The following is an 18,682-nucleotide window of genomic DNA, read 5'->3' as shown; positions in this document are numbered from 1 at the left end:
ACTGTGTAGTTTTGACTGTGTTGAATGCTTTGTCTCCAAAGTAAAAGTCAAACAAGGTCAACATCCAATGAATTCTATGTCATGTGACATATGTTACCCTGTAACATGATAACTAAGTATGACAGATGGTGCAAACTATTCCTTTTTATAACTCTATTAGCTCAAACAATAATTTGCATAATTTTTTACTGAAATTGGAGCAACTTTAACTTTTGACCCCTGTGTAAACTGAAATTGACCTTTGTCACCATTTTTGGTGTTTTGACCCCATAAGTCCAGAACATTCCATCATAGATAGTCCAAACTATACCTTTGTGGAATTGTTATGATCAGACAAGTAATGTGATATAGTTTTCAACATGAATGGAGCATTTTTAAAGTTTGACCTCTGTGTAATTCTTCATTGACCCCTACCTGGCTACAGCGACCACCCTGGGATAGCTATCTTTGTGTCTGCCATAATACAGTGAGGCTGGATTCTAAGTGTTGTTTTTTTCCCTTTAAGTGGTACCAGAATCCACTGTGCATGGGTGTTATGTTTGGTGGACGTCAAAATGAAACTGAACATTTTGACCACTGACCCAAATTATCTTGACTTTTACCAAAATCAAACCTTCAAGGGCCAATCTCGTGGGTGTCCTTGATCCATATACCAAGTTTGGTGGAAACTGGGCAAATGACATGAGGAGGCAGACAGACAGACAGACAGACAGACAAATGTGTCTCAAATTCCAGTATGATTGTTTGTTGTTGTTGCTGTTCCAAACCTCACCGTGAACCTTCTCTCACTGCTCTTCAGTCAGCACACAGGACTATTAAATAAAATTAATCTGCTTTACTCTCATTATTTACACATGACCAATTTTACAGTCGTTCAAACATTTATTCCTTATGAAAAATATACAAAAATAGTCCAATATATTTCTTCCTATATCAAACTTATCAGTCTTTTTTATTTGCGGGTTTCCTGTTCGGTTTTGCTCGACATGTGGTCGGAAACCGGATGAACTCGAAAGGTTTGCTTTGGTCCGTGTTGGGGAATGGTGGCGGGCCTTTATGGAGCCTCTTGATGAAGTGAACCTCTCTCTGGTTCTCCCTCGTCCTGGATGCTTTGATGGGCCGGCCTTTCCTGGTGAACGCCACGTACCAGCCCTCGTACTTGGCATTTTGGAAGGCTGTGTAATTGTTCTCCAGCACAATCTCTGTGAAGATACAGTCTCGACTCCTGCCATTGGGCTACAGAAGAAGAAAAGGAGACAGAATTCAGAATGCTGTTTTTGACTTTGACCAGTACATGTAATTCTCCTGGTTTAGTGTCTTTTTATTGGCTTCCAGTCATGTATTTCATTACTTTTAAGGTATTGTAAATTGTTTTAAAATCCATAAAGGGGAATGGTTTCATTTTCTCCAGTCCATGGGCCAAGCAGGTTTTCGGTACCACTTTAGGTAGTAAAACATCTCTTGCAATCCAGTCTCAGTATACCATGGCACAACACAAATGTATGATAGTGACCCCAGGGGGGGTAACTATAGCCGGGTAGGAGTCAATGAAGAATTACACAGAAGAAAACATTTAAAAATGCACCAATCATCTTTGTTATAGGAGATTTTAGAACCTATATTTTTATCCTACTGGTCTGTTAGCACGCATTGATAGTAGTGGGTAATGTAGCATGCGTGTGGATATGTTCAGTGATGAGAGCTACAGGCTGATGAAAGGAATGTGCATCGTATGTGTATTATTGTAGCACTTAAGGGTGAATGTGTGCATCACAGTGACTTAAAGTGGTGTAGTTCAAAATTAGAAGTATTCCATCTTGCTTGGCGTGATGCTATCTTAGACTATAAGCATGCATTACTGGCTACAAAGTGGACCTACATATTACTCTGATTTGATCAACAAAAACAAGCATAGCTGAAAGTTCTTGTTCGACATGGTGGCAATACTTATTCATTACCTACATTTACAGAATTTGATAGTATCTCACTAAGTATGCTGACAAAACTCGTAATGTCAACAAAAAGCACAACCTGTTTATTTGATCCTATACCAACAAAACTGTTTAAGGACCTGTGGCCCACTCTTGGGCCGACTGTACTGGAAATTATTAATCTCTCATTAACTTCTGGATCTGTTCCTAAATGTTTCAAATCTGCAGTGATTAAACCATTACTTAAGAAACCTAATCTTGACCCTAGTGTATTGAAAAACTATAGGCCGATATCAATTCTATCATTTTTCTCTAAAATTCTGGAAAACGTGGTGTCACGGCAGCTTGTAGACTATCTTACTGAGAATAATCTCTTTCAGCCACTGCAGTCTGCTTTTAGAAAATATCATTCAACAGAGACGGCTCTCACTAAAGTGGTGAATGATCTTCTGCTTACAGTGGATTCAGACACCACTACGGTTCTGCTGCTGTTAGATCTCAGTGCTGCATTTAATACAGTGGCTCATCATATTCTACTTGATAGGCTGGAGAATCATTACTGGGAGTGCCCTTGACATCATACCTGACCAGTCTTTCTCACTGTGTTTTGTACAGTAACACTACCTCTAACCTTAGTGATATCAAATTTGGGGTTCCACAGGGGTCCGTCTTAGGCCCCCTGCTTTTCTCCCTTTATATAGCACCCCTTGGGCACACATTGCGGCGTTTTGGGGTTACCTTTCACTGCTATGCTGATGATACTCAGCTATACATGCCGATAACTGTTGGTAATATCATTCACATAAAACCCTTAGAAGACTGCCTTGCATCAGTGAGAAGCTGGATGTCTAGAAACTTCCTACTTTTAAATTCTGAAAAGACTGAAATGATGGTTCTTGATCCAGTGAGACATTGGCATCAATTTGACCAGTTAACACTCAGCCTAGGTTCATGTGTCATACATCACACTGACAAAGTGAGGAACCTTGGGGTAATTTTTGATCCTATGTTGTCCTTTGACCTCCAAGTTAGAGATATTACTTAGGGATAGTGACCGGTGATCATCTTAATATTTCTTGTTTTTCTTGTTTCTTAATGCTGACAAATTATACTGTATTTGTTGTCTTTCTGATGCCTGATTCTGTTTTTTCTTTTCTCTCTGTTTGAGGTGTATATTTGTTCTGTGAATTGTTTTGTAATTTGTGTCAGTAGCATGGCCCAAGCAGAGGGTCGCCCCTCTGAGTCGGGTCTGCTTGAGGTTTCTTCCTCAGAGGCAGTTTTTCCTTACCACTGTTATCTGTCTGCTTACTCTGGGGGTTTGTAAGGTTAGACCTTACTTGTGTGAAGCGCCTTGAGGCAACTTTGTTGTGATTTGGTGCTATATAAATGAAAATAAATTGAAATTGCACAACAACTGGCAATGAGGAATTGGAAAACCTTTGCGAGGGAGAGAAACAAGCATCTGTACAGACAGGAGTTGTGAGTGTTGTTCTCTACCCATATGCAGGTAAAGCTAGCTCATTGCTAACACGGATAAATGACAAAAAGGAACACAGTCGAACTACGGCAGGGGGAACTGGAAAAATAGACAGTTTTGATAGTGCATCGGAAGAGTGGACAACATACATCAAAAGACTGGATCAGTCCTGTGTGGAAAACAACATTCCAGAAGGGAAAAAGGGAGCTAAGACTTATAACTTGATACGTAGCCTCCTGGCAACCTGCAGCTGAAAACTTACAAAGACATCGCTCAAGCGTTACAGACTCATCTGAATCCTAAGCCACTCATAACTGCTGAACCTTTTAGATTTCACAAGCAGAACCACCTAAAGACGGAGTCAGCTGCAGAGTTTGTGGCTGAGTTTAGCAGACTGGCTGAGCATTGATTTTGGAAAAAATTTGTCAGATTCACTACGAGATAGATTTGTATGTGGGCTGCACAATGAAAACATACAGAAAAGACTTAACAGAGCGAGTTCTCACATGCAATTGAAATAGCCACTGCAATGGAAGCTGCTGTGGAACTCCAACAGCAGATGGCACAAGAGTGCAGCATTGACAAAAAAAGAGACAACAGAGAAATGTTTCATGCTTTTGGTGTGGAAAGACGTCCCACGCTCCAGCTGACCGTTGGTTTAAAGATAAAAAAAATGCAGACAGTGTCAGAGAACAGGTCACGTACATAAAAAGTGCAAAACAAAAGTGAGAGAAAGTTCAACAAAAGTAAGGATAAAAACCAAGACACTGAAGCTTGCTCTTCTGACACAGACAGGAGCCAAGACCTAGCTTGCTTTGATGCATGTTCACTAAAAAGCTCGTCCCGTTCAATGTGCCTTTCACCCTAAAGTGGAGACTGAACTCCAGAGACGCGAAAAGGAGGGCATTTTATCCAAAGTGGACTGGGCTGAGTGGGCTACACAGAGAAGTGGCTCAGTATGTATCTGTGGAGACTTTAAGGTAACCACCAATCCGGTCCTAAAAGCTTACGGTGATACGAGGGCATTGTACCACCAAAACTGCATCCCAGAGTCCTGACTATGCTACTTTGGGGACACAGGCATAGTGAAAATGAAATGTTTGGGTTTGTATAGTGGCCTGGAATCGAACAGCTGGAAGATACGGCCAAGACATGCAGTGGGTGTCAACAGACCCAAAAGTCACGAGCGACAGCACCATTACGTGTGGGGGAATGGCCTACCAAGCCTTGGCAGCATGTGCTTATTGGCTATGCAGGACTTTTCCTTGATCGCATGTACCTGGTTGTGGGTGATACACACTCAAAGTGGCCTGAGGTTTTCTTTAGAAAGACTGCAACCTCTGCAAAGACAGTTGACCTCTTGAGGGCCTTGTTCTCATGCACAGGCCTTCCACATCAGATTGTAAGTGATAACGGAACACCCCCTTTGCCCCCCAGATCCCCCCAACTACAGCCCCCTTCCACTTTAAGCATGTTTTAAAAATGTACATGTTAAACAATATTTAAACTTTTCAGAAAGTTGACAGTACGGCTGCACGATATGGCCAAATTATCGTATCTCAATATTAAAGCCAAATATTATATCTCTATCAATATGATATACAATATGACTATGATTTGACACAAAGTGCAGTGAAAATTAAGCATTCTTAAAGAAAACAGTAATAATACCACACTCATTTTGCACTCATCATGAGGTATAGGATAGTGTGCCCTCCAAAAGTATTGGAACACTTGGAATTTCACACATTTTAATTTGTTTATGCCATTTCAAATACAAGAAATACAAAAAATATAAAAAATAAAAAAAACAATTGCTTTTTTGTATTTGAAATAGCATAAACAAATTAAAATGTGTGAAATACCAAGTGGTCCAATACTTTTGAGGGCAATTGATAAACACTTGGAGGGATGTGTATTTTTAAGTGAAATGCATCATCCTGGTGTCACTCAGAGAGTAAAATTAAGAGAAGCTTTAAAAAAAGTCATTCAGAAAGCAAAATTAAGAGGTTATTAAAAATAAGTCCTTCAGAGAGCAAAATTGAGAGATTATTTTTTAAAAAGTCCTTCAGAGAGGAAATTTAAGAGGTTATTTTTTTAAAAAGTCATTCCAATCCTTATTGGACTTATTGAACCAAACATATTCATCTTGATCGTGCTTCTTCAAATAACTAAACTAACTGTCTTTACTTATCAGTAATAGACTCAACTTCTAGATGTGTTGTGCTGTTGAATGCAAACGCTGTGAAACAATCATTAAATAAGGTGTTACTGATGTAATTCACCAGCTTACGGTCACCACTATGGCGTCAGATCGGGACAACGTTCTCACACCACAATAGCACCATGGTGAAGTCCAGAGCTGTTCTACAGAACCGAGGAGGAATTAAGTAGCTATATTTCATTCAGCCTGAGCATCTCAGATTTCATATAAGCTAACAGAGCATGAATCTGATAGCTGTCTGCTAGTTTAATTCATTTAACATGATCGGAGAAACACACATATATATAAGGCAACCAGAATGAAAGGGAAAATGCCGCTTTTTACAACCTGGATGTCATTTTTGGCAAAAAAATATGGTCGTTTACTCACTGATATACCATTGGTGGATGTGTTCAGGTTCAAATCTGGCTCAACAATTTTTCTTCTTCTACTAACGTAGAACTTTTTGTGGTACACAGCACCAACTACTGTACAGGAGAGATCTAGCAGTCAATATGTGTCACCGATTTCAAAATGCAGCTGGCTCTTTTCAACCAGATGTGAGGTGCCGTGCCATGTCAATTATCTGGGGTAGCACCTGGGGTGGCCATTCAGATTTCAGGGGAGTCCAGTGCCACCCTGCCCTCCCCAGCTCCGCCCATGCCAGGAACTGTTCAACATTTGACATTTCCTGTTTCACTGTGGACTCAAGATTTAGCACTTCCTGTTTGTGACACAGTGTACTGGGAGCGAGATACATGCCACTGTTTGTTGCTTCGTTCATATTATAGATATTTGTAATAAAATGCTCAGAAAGAACAAACACAGCAAGATGATACAGAATAAAAATACTGCTGACATGCATCTCTCACTTTCAGACATGATTAGGCTTGTGCTGTGGTATGTGCTAGAACACAAATGCAAAATTGCACAATTTCAAGTAAAGTGAACTTAGTTTGAAGCAAATTGAAAATATGCTTAATGGAAATACTTGCATTACTTCAAGATAAATACATAAATAGTTCATTTCCTGCAAAAACAACCCCAAATCAGAAAACACTGGGACAATAAGGAAAATGCAAATGAAAAGAAAATACGGTGATCCGTACATTTACGTTGACTTCGATTTCACTGCAGACAGTATGAAGTGAAGATATTTTGTGCTTTGTGTGATCAGCTTTATTTAATTAGTTAATATACGATAAATACTCGTAAATACTTCTGAACCATGAAGAACCAGAAGAAGGAGGAGGTTTCCAATCTGATACCAACAGTAGTGAATGTACACAGTGTCACTTGTTGGTAGCATAAGCAGGGGTATTGTTTTTGGTCCTGTGTGTCCATCTGTGTGTCACCAAAATAACGAGGAGTTTTTTTGATTAAATGATTGATTGGCGGCACGGTGGATTAGCGGTTAGCACTGTTGCCTCAGTGACAAGCTCACAGGATTCACACGTGGCCTTTCTGTGTGGGGTTTGCACGTTCTCCCCGTGTTTGCGTGGGTTCCCTCTGACCTCTCCAGCTTCTTCCTACTTCCACAGACTTGCAGATTAGGTGAGTTGGAAACTTTAAATTGACCGTAGTTGTGAGTGAGGGTGTCGCTGTGTTTGTTTGTGGCCCTGTGACAGACTGGCGTCCTGTCCAGGGTCAACCCTGCCTTTCACACTGTGACCTTTGGGATAGGCTCCAGCGCCCCCCCCCCCCATGACCCCTAACTGGAGTAAATGGGGATAGAAAATGATTGAGGATGAATTCAGGTTCAGCCGTTGATAAAGTGAGTTGATGTTGTTTAAAATGGGTTGAGTTACAACAGCGACCTCCAGGAAACTACAAGTGGCTACAAGACTTCACAGGCAACTTGACAGACACCCCCTCTGTTTTGCATGTGTAAAGATGCCAACATGGAACAAAATAGGTGCTTCAGTGCTCCTCAGGATTTCAAATCCATTGGAATTTCTGCAACTGCTGAAAATGCAGGAGTTCTTAGAGAGTTCCTGACAGACACTTTACGGTCACCCTCAGTCACCATTACCCTGCAAACTGAGCAATATGAAGTTGCAAATTGAAAATATGGTTAATAGAAACACTTGTATTTTGAAAAAAGAAAAAAAAAAACCTCCTATCACATGTTGTGTGTTTCAGGTGGTTTAAAAAAGTCTTATTTCACAGAACTGCAATGGAAACTGTTTTTTCCACTATTACAGGTCACATGATGAACAGAAGGTCATGTGACATGACACAGTACATGTATATGGAGGAAGAGACAGAAAGCTTGAGACGTTATGGCAATATTGGATTTTTTTTTTTAAAGAATGAAATGGAAATATTTAGAGGGACTTACACACCCGTCACCATGACTACTGGAACTACAGTTCTCACATGACCCTTGTTAAAATGACAGTAATCACTGGAGGACACAACCCAACAGTTGCATTCCAACACTCAGTGGAAATGCTGTTATTTCATAACTGCATTTTGTTGATATTCTGAAAATGTCACTTTACTTTTGTGAAAATCTGAAATGGAAACCCAGCTACTGACTCTCTGACTGACTCATGTCCTCTAAGACTGGGGTGGTGGCCATCCAGGGCCACTCTGTGATAAAGTGATTTGTAGCAACAAAAACATTGCCAGATTGTTGACTTTCACACCAAAGAATGCAATACAAGTCTGGGAGCATGTGCTGGTGCTGCCCATGATAACATGGAACTGCCTTGGGTCTTGGGTGGGAAGTACCCAACCAGACAAACGGGCTATTCCCACCTCAGCAGTAACCATCTATCTGCTGCAGTCAGGTGAAGCGTGGTCATCACCTTGGCCTTTTCCATCTAAAGGGGCACTGAACACTAAGGCCCCTGTGTGCTGGATCACGCATCAGTCAAAATGTCAAAACTGACGCTCCCTCATGATGCAAGTGAGATATAAGTAACCACTTGTTTGATACAAAGTCATTCCAGCATTACACAAGGATCCTCCAAAGAGAACTAGTGCCAAAGACATCCATCTGGTCCTCACCTTGTACTAGGGGAGCTATGACCACTACCAAACCAACTTTTTTAGGTTCCTTAGATGACCCCAAAACACAATCAGGATGTTCACAAAAATAAAAACTGGCCTCAAGCCAGTTATCCAAGATGGCTGCCAAAATAGGGTTTTCCTCACTAAAACACCTTTAAACAACATATATAAACAACTTCCTACTATGTATTTTAATGATAAGGGTCTCTTGGTGACCATTTTGGATGCCATTTTGAATCTTAAACCCATGAATGAATTTAGTTTAGGCACAAATGAGTTTGCTGTGACCTGCAATGGTCTTTCCATTGAATCTCTGTGATATCTAAGTTGTTTATATGTTGTTTAAAGGTGTTTTAGTGAAAAACCCCGTTTTGGTGGCCATCTTGGACGCCATCTTGGCTAACTGGCTTGAGGCCAGTTTTTATTTTTGGCAACATCCTGATTGTGTTTTGGGGTCATCCAAGGAACCTAAAAAAGTTGGTTTGGTTTAGTCCTGGGGAGGTGGGGGGTGGGGGGGGTGCAAAGGTAGTGGTCATAGCATCCCTAGTATTGGGTCCCTGGTTAGGGTCCAAGTCTCACATTCACAGGTAGACGGGAAGCATCAGGAGCCTAAAGGCTTGGGCCGTCATTCACCTGCGAAGGTATTAGCGTCGCCAAACACCTCTATCCAGCAACCTCATGACTCCATAGGCTCTTCTCAGGTGTCTCTCGATCTCAAAGGGCCGAGGACCCAGTGGCATGAATGTCCCTGCTGAGCTACGTGAATGTCTCTACAAGTTCAACCCTTTAACCCCAATGGATAAACTCCTGATGGCCGAGTCCAGGAAGTCAGCGAAAGCCTGGATCTTCATCTTGGTCCAGCACCATTGCAAACCCACATCACCCACAGCTGGCTGTGAGTAATTTCAGAATAGTGAGCTCAATTTGATTTTTTACTCGAGGGCATCAAATATGACCATCGGGTATTGCAAAGGCTTTGTGCCCGTCCGTCTGTCCATGTGTCTGTGCTCCGTATAAGTCCAGTTCTATTACTGCCAGAGTCTTCAAATTTGCAGGGAACATTCTGGGGACACAGACCTTGGACAAGTTCAAAGATGGCTAACCTTGACCTTTTTTTAGATTAAAAAGTCACATTCTGTATCATTCTGTTCAGTTTGTTTTTGAGTGGCAGGGGTGACAGTAAATCGGAGTACAGTGGCACCGTGATGTCAGTTGCTGGTCTCTCCAAAACTGCTTCATTTTGTGTGTTTATATACATGTTTCTCATATATTATGCAAAAGCTAATGAGAATTAAACACTTCTAAAACTTAAAGCACCGTTTTTGGAACCAAATAACACCTCTGAACTTATTATTTTGCGACGTTAGCATGGTGACATCACAGGCTGGAAGCTAGCTGCAAAACTCTGTTTCATTTGTGTGTAAATACATCCTCTTTGTCATATATTATGTAAATGCTAGTGAGTAATAAACAATTGTAAAACTGAAAAGTCTGTTTTTGTAACCTGATATCACCTCTGGAGTCATTTACAAGACATTTTGTGGACATTAGTGTGCACGCTAACTTTCGCTAACTCAAAGCTAACTTCCTATGGAGTTAAATTTGTCTCATTATACCATGGTCAGTGAGAATTCCATGTCTAACTGGTGTGCATTATTTTCGTGTATACGCACACGTAGTTTGGCGAGTTAAGTCACTGTTATAATCACTCCACTCTGGTCATCACCATAGCAATGCGCAAATCAGTTGGCGCAGATCAGCTGTGTTTGACAGGTGAATGACAGAAACATGATAAAACATGGATTTCCAAGTGAATTTTAATATTTTTGGCCAAAATAAAACATTTGAGGAATGGAAAGAGGAGGAGAACAAACGAGAAGAACAGCAAAAGCAACGGCGTAAAGATTTAACATCGGACGAACTGGACAAGATTGAAGATGGGAGAGAAGAAGAGAACGGTTGCCGAGGATGAAAATATCTTGAGACTGGTATAAAATAGTCCCAGATACTTACGCATTTTTATCAAGTTCTGTTAAATAAATATTTGTGTGTTATCTCACTGTGTGGGACCATGGTATAAGAGGATTAAACAATTCAAAGTCGTGCATTATACAGTTTGAATGCACTTCGCAGAGTAACACCACGTTGCGTTGTGCATTCAAACCGTATAATGCACGGCTTTGAGTTGTTTAATCCTTACGTATTGTTTTTGATTGACTGATTAATAGAGGGGTTTCATTGAACATGTACAAGTTGTATGTAAATCAAATCAAATCAATTTTATTTATATAGCACCAAATCACAACAAACAGTTGCCCCAAGGTGCTTTATATTGTAAGGCAAAGCCATACAATAATTACAGAAAAACCCCAACGGTCAAAACGACCCCCTGTGAGCAAGCACTTGGCTACAGTGGGAAGGAAAACTCCCTTTTAACAGGAAGAAACCTCCAGCAGAACCAGGCTCAGGGAGGGGCAGTCTTCTGCTGGGACTGGTTGGGGCTGAGGGAGAGAACCAGGAAAAAGACATGCTGTGGAGGGGAGCAGAGATCAATCACTAATGATTAAATGCAGAGTGGTGCATACAGAGCAAAAAGAGAAAGAAACACTCAGTGCATCATGGGAACACCCCAGCAGTCTAAGTCTATAGCAGCATAACTAAGGGATGGTTGAGGGTCACCTGATCCAGCCCTAACTATAAGCTTTAGCAAAAAGGAAAGTTTTAAGCCTAATCTTAAAAGTAGAGAGAGTGTCTGTTTCCCTGATCTGAATTGGGAGCTGGTTCCACAGGAGAGGAGCCTGAAAGCTGAAGGCTCTGCCTCCCATTCTACTCTTACAAACCCTAGGAACTACAAGTAACCCTGCAGTCTGAGAGCGAAGCGCTCTATTGGGGTGATATGGTACTATGAGGTCCCTAAGATAAGATGGGACCTGATTATTCAAAACCTTATAAGTAAGAAGAAGAATTTTAAATTCTATTCTAGAATTAACAGGAAGCCAATGAAGAGAGGCCAATATGGGTGAGATATGCTCTCTCCTTCTAGTCCCTGTCAGTACTCTAGCTGCAGCATTTTGAATTAACTGAAGGCTTTTCAGGGAACTTTTAGGACAACCTGATAATAATGAATTACAATAGTCCAGCCTAGAGGAAATAAATGCATGAATTAGTTTTTCAGCATCACTCTGAGACAAGACCTTTCTAATTTTAGAGATATTGCGCAAATGCAAAAAAGCAGTCCTACATATTTGTTTAATATGTGCATTGAATGACATATCCTGATCAAAAAGATTTCTCACAGTATTACTAGAGGTCAGGGTAATGCCATCCAGAGTAAGGATCTGGTTAGACACTATGTTTCTAAGATTTGTGGGGCCAAGTACAATAACTTCAGTTTTATCTGAGTTTAAAAGCAGGAAATTAGAGGTCATCCATGTCTTTATGTCTCAAAGACAATCCTGCAGTTTAGCTAATTGGTGTGTGTCCTCTGGCTTCATGGATAGATAAAGCTGGGTATCATCTGCGTAACAATGAAAATTTAAGCAATGCCGTCTAATAATACTGCCTAAGGGAAACATGTATAAAGTGAATAAAATTGGTCCTAGCACAGAACCTTGTGGAACTCCATAATTAACCTTAGTCTGTGAAGAAGATTCCCCATTTACATGAACAAATTGTAATCTATTAGATAAATATGATTCAAACCACTGCAGTGCAGTGCCTTTAATACCTATGGCATGCTCTAATCTCTGTAATAAAAGTTTATGGTCAACAGTATCAAAAGCTGCACTGAGGTCTAATAGAACAAGCACAGAGATGAGTCCACTGTCTGAGGCCATAAGAAGATCATTTGTAACCTTCACTAATGCTGTTTCTGTACTATGATGAATTCTAAAACCTGACTGAAACTCTTCAAATAGACCATTCCTCTGCAGATGATCAGTTAGCTGTTTTACAACTACCCTTTCAAGAATTTTTGAGAGAAAAGGAAGGTTGGAGATTGGCCTATCCAAGATCCAATGTAAGACAATAAGATCTTAATAATTAAACAACTGCAAATTATAAAGAACACAAGACTCATATGGCCGAGGGTGTTTTAGCATTGGGTTATATTTATTGCATTTTATCAAAGCACTAACTGTAATTGTCTATATTACTTTTGTTATATTACTTTTCTGTATTACTTTCAGCTTTGCTGGAAGAGAATCCAGAACTGCAGTTGTTTTACCTTCCCCACGAGTTTCCCCTTCCGGTTGATGCAGAGGTAACGGCCACTTTCAGCACCTCTTATCCTCACTCTGCTGCCAAAGGTGTCGGTTTCAACAAACAGACGAGCTGCAGAGGGACAAAAGAGCCATCAAAGCAGTGCACGGCAAACACACACACACACACACACTCACACACACACACACACACACATATATATGGTAAGAACTGGCAACACACAAACACGACGAGGCCAAGAGAGCCTCAACATTTTTCACATATTTGCTGGATACACTAAAATTTTCCGCCTTCCCGAAATACTTTCTGTAAGACAAATTTATTTCACAAGCCTTACTTTCATGCCCAAATATGAAGAACTTTGCACATTTCATCATTTTAACAATCTGTAAAACAGGAGCAACATTCTGCTTTTTGTTCATTTCTGTCAAATCTCAAACGGCACGTTGAAGGAAATCCTTTCATGTCCGTAAAACTCTGCAAAGATTAAACAAATGCTGTTGTTACACAAAAAGAAGGAGTTCAACCGTAGAATCAACATCCTCCACTAAATGCATTCTGACTACAATCACACTTAATTACAGCCGCTGAGCGCTGAACAGAGTCGTGTATTGGGGCCACAGAGACCAAAGGTTTGAACTAATCAGCCACTAATTTGCCAGACGATGGTTTCATGGATCCAGCAGGAGGCTGATTAACACACAGGCCTGAAAAACGCCTCACGGAGGCCACGCGAGAACGCCGGTGGGGAATCGGCTGTTTTCTGAGGCCACAGCAGTAAAACGACGGACCCCAAAATCAACCAGTTCAGACGACACTGAAAAAAAGGGGGATTGTTGAATCAACTTTAAAAAGTGCTTCAGACAAACTTAATTTGAGTGTTGCCGTCAGTCACCTTATTATTTATTCTTTTTTTTCTTGTTGCTTAATGTTAACAAATTACACTCTGTTTTGTTGTGCTTGATTCTGCTTTTTTTTTTTTCTCTGTTTGAGGTGCGGCTCCATCCACAGATGGGTGTGGTGTCTGTTCCAGAAACCGTCCTGTGCACAGCCAACATTTCCTGTATATTCGTTTTATGAATTGTTCTGTAATTTCTGTCTGTATCGTGGCCCAAGCAGAGGGTCACCCCTTTGAGTCTGGTCTTCTTGAGGTTTCTTCCTCAGAGGGAGTTTTTCCTTACCACTGGGTTGGTAAGGTTAGACCCTGTGTGAAGCACCTTGAGGTGACCTTATTGTGATTTTGGCACTATATAAATAAATGAAAATGAATTAAAATTTTGCCAAATGAAGCAATCTCATTCAGCCCCACCCAAGTGTAACTAATGGAAAATGTGCAAGTTTAGATGAACTCGTACTGTTTAAGGAAACTCATTAACCATTCACATTTAGATAAAGAAAATCTCAATTAAAAAAAAACCTTTTACACTAAAACATTGTTAGTGAATAAACCTGTGCCACTCACCTTTGATATTTACTTTTTTTTTTAACTTATTATTTTTTTTACAACTATTGCTGATGTCATTATTTTGTTTGGTAACATTGCTTTACCAGTGGCAGAGAATGTTGTTCTGAAGCCAGAAATTTGCTGGATCAATCCACGGTCATTGTGAGGAAGCGGCACCTTTGACATTTTGACGATGTGGCTCATTTCTCTATACGTAATCCAGCACACAGGTGCCTGAGTGTTGAGGATCCCAATGGGTGGAGAAGGCCAAGGGGACACCTATGCTTCACCCGGCTGCAGCAAATAGATCGTTGCTTCAGAGATGTGTAGATGGACTAGTTGTCTGCCCGGGTGGTTGCCATCCAGGACCCAAGGCAGTTCTAAGATGTTGTGGATGAGTTTTGTTTTACGTTTTTTACTCTTTTAATTCATGTTATTAGTAATTGGAGCGTGCCATGGCCTCAACTTTACCTAAATTCTGGGTCTTTTAGTGAAGTTTAGGGCTAGTGGCCGGCGATCACCTTAGTATTTCTTTTGCTTTTCTTGTTGTTTAATGCTGGAAAATTATACAGTTTTTTTTTTGTCTTTCTGATGCCTGATTCTGTTTTTTTTCTCTCTGTTTAAGGTGCAGCTCCATCCAGAGATGGGAGTTGTATTCATGTTGGCGATCCTCCTGTCCTGTGTGCCAATAGCATTTCTTGTATATTCATCCATGAATTGTTCTGTAATTTATGTCTGTATCATGGCCCAAGCAGAGGGTCACCCCTTTGAGTCTGGTCTGCTTGAGGTTTCTTCCTCAGAGGGAGTTTTTCTTTACCACTGTTGCTCTGGGGGTTAGTAAGGTTAGACCTTACCTGTGTGAAGCGCTTTGAGGCAACTCTGTTGTGATTTGGTGCTATATAAATGAAAATAAATTGAAATTGAATTGAAATTGGATGAGGCAAAGTCCAGTGGGAGCATATGCTCCTAGACCTGACTTGACTTGAATAGAATCCAAAACATTTTCCCTTGAATAAGACGTCACTATTCAAGATCCAATCCCATGAAGAAATCGTTATTTTGTGCTGTACTTTGACTATTGTTTGATTAAAAAACACATTTCCTCAATTATTTAATTAAATCACAATCAAAATATATTTTAAATTAACTTAAAATATAACTTATTAGGTTTTAGCCAATAAAGGTAATAAAACTGAGGCAACCATGACAATTGATATGAGTTCTGTGAGCTTATTTGGCTTGTACAATAACATCTAAAGAAATGTAGCCAGCTAGGTGTGTTTTCCCCTAATATATCAATATAATGGATTATAATCTATATATTTATAGCCTAGTGGCCTCTGTGTGTGTTTGCGTACACTCTAAGAAATGAAACACGTTTTAAATGTAATTGATATTTTCAATATACTTGCAATTGTTAATTTTAGGGATTTAAGTAATAATGTTTCATTTGATTTAATTAATTTCAACTCCAATATCGGTTTGCACTTAATTGACAATAGAGTGTACATGCATGCGTATGGTTTCGATCACAGTGAAACTGGCGGAGAGCTGATGACATTTACCCTTTGGTGTGCTTATGTATTTTGGGTCAAGGATGAACACAGTGAAAACAGAAAGTTGATAGGACAATTATTTTTGGAGAAATTGGGATATTAGCTGACAACAGCGAACAATGGATGTTAATAATTACATTCTGGACTCGCATGCCATTCCAGCAGGGGGCAGCAAATTATCTACAGTATATATTAAAAGCAAAGTGGCATCTGTGTACGTGCATGTGCATGTGTGTGATTTTATTTAGTAAGTTCAATGTAAGTACATAATATAATTGTAAATACGTCAAAAATGCATGGATGACACAAGAAACTGAAAACACTTATTTCCATTGTGGTCCATTTAAAAAAAAAAATCAAAAGACAATATAGACCTAATAATAATAATAATAATAATAGTAGTAGTACTGTGTATATGATATCAACAACCTAAACAGTTTATAAATACATTAAAACAGTAAATTAACATTAAAAATTAACAGGAAATAAAAGGGTTGAGTTCTTCTTCTAAAACTGTTGAGGTCTAAGGTTCTAAAAACATTCTGGACTCACATGTCATTCCAACTTATTATAGGAACTTTGCATATTTTATTACCACTCTTGAAAAATGTCAGCTACCTATTTTATAAACATTACCCAATCTAGAGCCTGTGGATGCTCATGGACAACACGCTAGTTTATAATGTAGCCTAGCCTAGTGTTGGTCAGTTTGCATTGTGATTCCACTCCATATACACGTTATTTTTTTAGTTTTTTTTTTTTTAAGTAATACATTAAACAAGCAGCAGTGCAGCAAACAAGAGAATAGAAACAAAATATGCAAGAAAAACAACAAAGGTGCAATATGAAATACTTAGCAAACCTGGCTGGTAAGCTAAGGTGGATGTAGCACTTGATTACTATTAGCCAAACTAGCTAACATACAGTATATTCCATACATAATGTATTCCATAATAATGTAACAAAAAACTCTCTCTCACGCTCTCTTTTAAATATTAAATATTTCGGATTATTGAAAGCTATTGTGAATTAATGCAAAAATACTGAAAAGTATTAAATTATGAATAAAATCATTCTAAATACTTGAATAACTGGTTTAAAGTAATTAGCTTCATCAAACTGAATTGAGAAAACTAGTTATAGGCTTTGCAGTGTTTTCATGAAGAAGCTGTTGAAGTCACCAAAGGATTAAACGGGCTGCAACTGTTTGTTAGCAAATCACTTTTAATATAGATTTTTTTTTTCAATATTCATGCAAAAAAATGTCAGTAATGATTAATGAATAATGAATTAGTTTCCCCCAGGAAAGTGTCAAGTTTGAGTCATCACTACACAATTTTTTTTAGAAAAGAAAACGTTGCTTTTACTTGGTCAAGTGGAACAAAACATTTTTACAGTGTTACTCAGTTTGATGTATATTTATATATTTTAGGTGTGAAACAAATGTTCTATACCTGCATCTTGATGCAGTAGCCTGTGATTTAATCAGTTTGATCAAGTAGCCTGTGATTTAATTTTAATTGTATTTAATTTTATTTTATTTGTTACAGTGCAGTAAGGACTCGAACTTCTTTTAAGTATGAAATTCTGCGGAAATCTTGTTATTAAATCTCATCTTGTTGCTTTGCAAAGTTTTTGTTGAATTCGTGAGACACAATTAAAGCAGGATAATTTGACTAAATCAAGTCCGCAATTTCATTTATTTACAGTGACAATCTGACAGTTTTCAGACTGCCAAGTTAACCTTTCTTCCTGCCCCACAGGAGGATAATGACAGCTGAAATGTGTTCTGAGATCATTTATGATTTTGCAAATGAATAAATTTGGAGAGAGCGCGCGCGCGCGCAGCATCCGCTGGTCTGTCTGCAGATGTGCGTAAAAAAGCGCGTTTCTTACCGTACACGTTTCCATCCTCGGCCGTGGCTGTGACCCTCTTGCCGGTGATCTGGACGTGCTTCCCGCTGGTTCGGCTGTACAGCTGGTAAACCCGAACCTGCCTGCGGCTCAGCTGGTCCGTGGCTGCGCCCTGCGTCCTCACATACTGCTTAAAATTAGGAGACGCGTGATTCTCCCCCTTTTTTATGCAAAGGGAAAAATGAAATATCATTTTCTTCCTAATCTGGGATTTAAAAAAATAAAAATAAATAAATAAAGAGCCAATTAACCGAAACGTTTGGCAAGAAAGTAAATTTCCCCTCTATGCACAAATGTCCTTCAAATATGAATAAAGTGCGCTTACCTGAGCATTGCACCACAGCACGAAAAACTGAAATGATCTGCAGGAGTCACATTAAAATGAAGTTATTTAAAGCATTTGAGTGGTCTTAGAGTGATTTCCGACCATGTGAGAGGTCTTACATGTACACACAGCGCTGGTTTATTCCATACATTCTCTTGCAGGTAAATCCACTGGAGCTGTCCATCCACACTAAAGCGCCTCTAATCAGTCCTTGAAGAAAGTCCTGATCCAGTGTGCAGATCCACATCCATCCATGATAAATAAGAGCCTGGGGTCCTCACAGACCTGCTGCAGAGAGCCTGGCTGCACTGGCTGCAGGTCTGCTGGGGTCACTTGCAGCTTTTCAAAAGCCCTCTGCAGCACCAGCAACAAGCTGAAAACCAAAGTCCCTCCCTGAGCTCCTTCTGGGTTGTGGGTGGGCACAGGAAGGTGACTTAAAGTGAGGCATGCAAATGTTCAAAATAACAAGCCAAAAAAAAAAAAAAAAAAAATCATCAAAAAATCAAGTTCATTCCACATCTGTGTGCTAAACTCGGAAAGGAAACGACACTGTCCTCTGTGTTAATGTGACCCCCCCCCCCCCCCATGTGATG

The 18,682-nt window shown here is 39.7% G+C and overlaps 1 protein-coding gene across 1 annotated transcript; it reads right to left on the bottom strand.

Moving 5' to 3' along the window:
* Window positions 1-942: 942 nt before the first annotated feature.
* On the bottom strand, window positions 943-18,332 carry fgf17 (fibroblast growth factor 17). The gene is made up of 5 exons (XM_034169620.1): window positions 18,209-18,332; window positions 18,090-18,126; window positions 17,747-17,924; window positions 12,855-12,961; window positions 943-1,236 (listed from the first exon to the last, which is right to left on the bottom strand). The coding sequence occupies exons 1-5, from the start codon at window positions 18,271-18,273 to the stop codon at window positions 943-945; spliced, it is 681 nt and encodes a 226-aa protein (XP_034025511.1). The 5' UTR covers window positions 18,274-18,332.
* Window positions 18,333-18,682: the final 350 nt, after the last annotated feature.

Source organism: Thalassophryne amazonica, chromosome 5 (assembly GCF_902500255.1).
Source record: "Thalassophryne amazonica chromosome 5, fThaAma1.1, whole genome shotgun sequence".
NCBI classification, from domain to species: Eukaryota; Metazoa; Chordata; class Actinopteri; order Batrachoidiformes; family Batrachoididae; genus Thalassophryne; species Thalassophryne amazonica.
The sequence above is the reverse complement of the archived record's forward strand: the minus strand, read 5'-3'. Positions and strand labels throughout refer to the sequence as shown.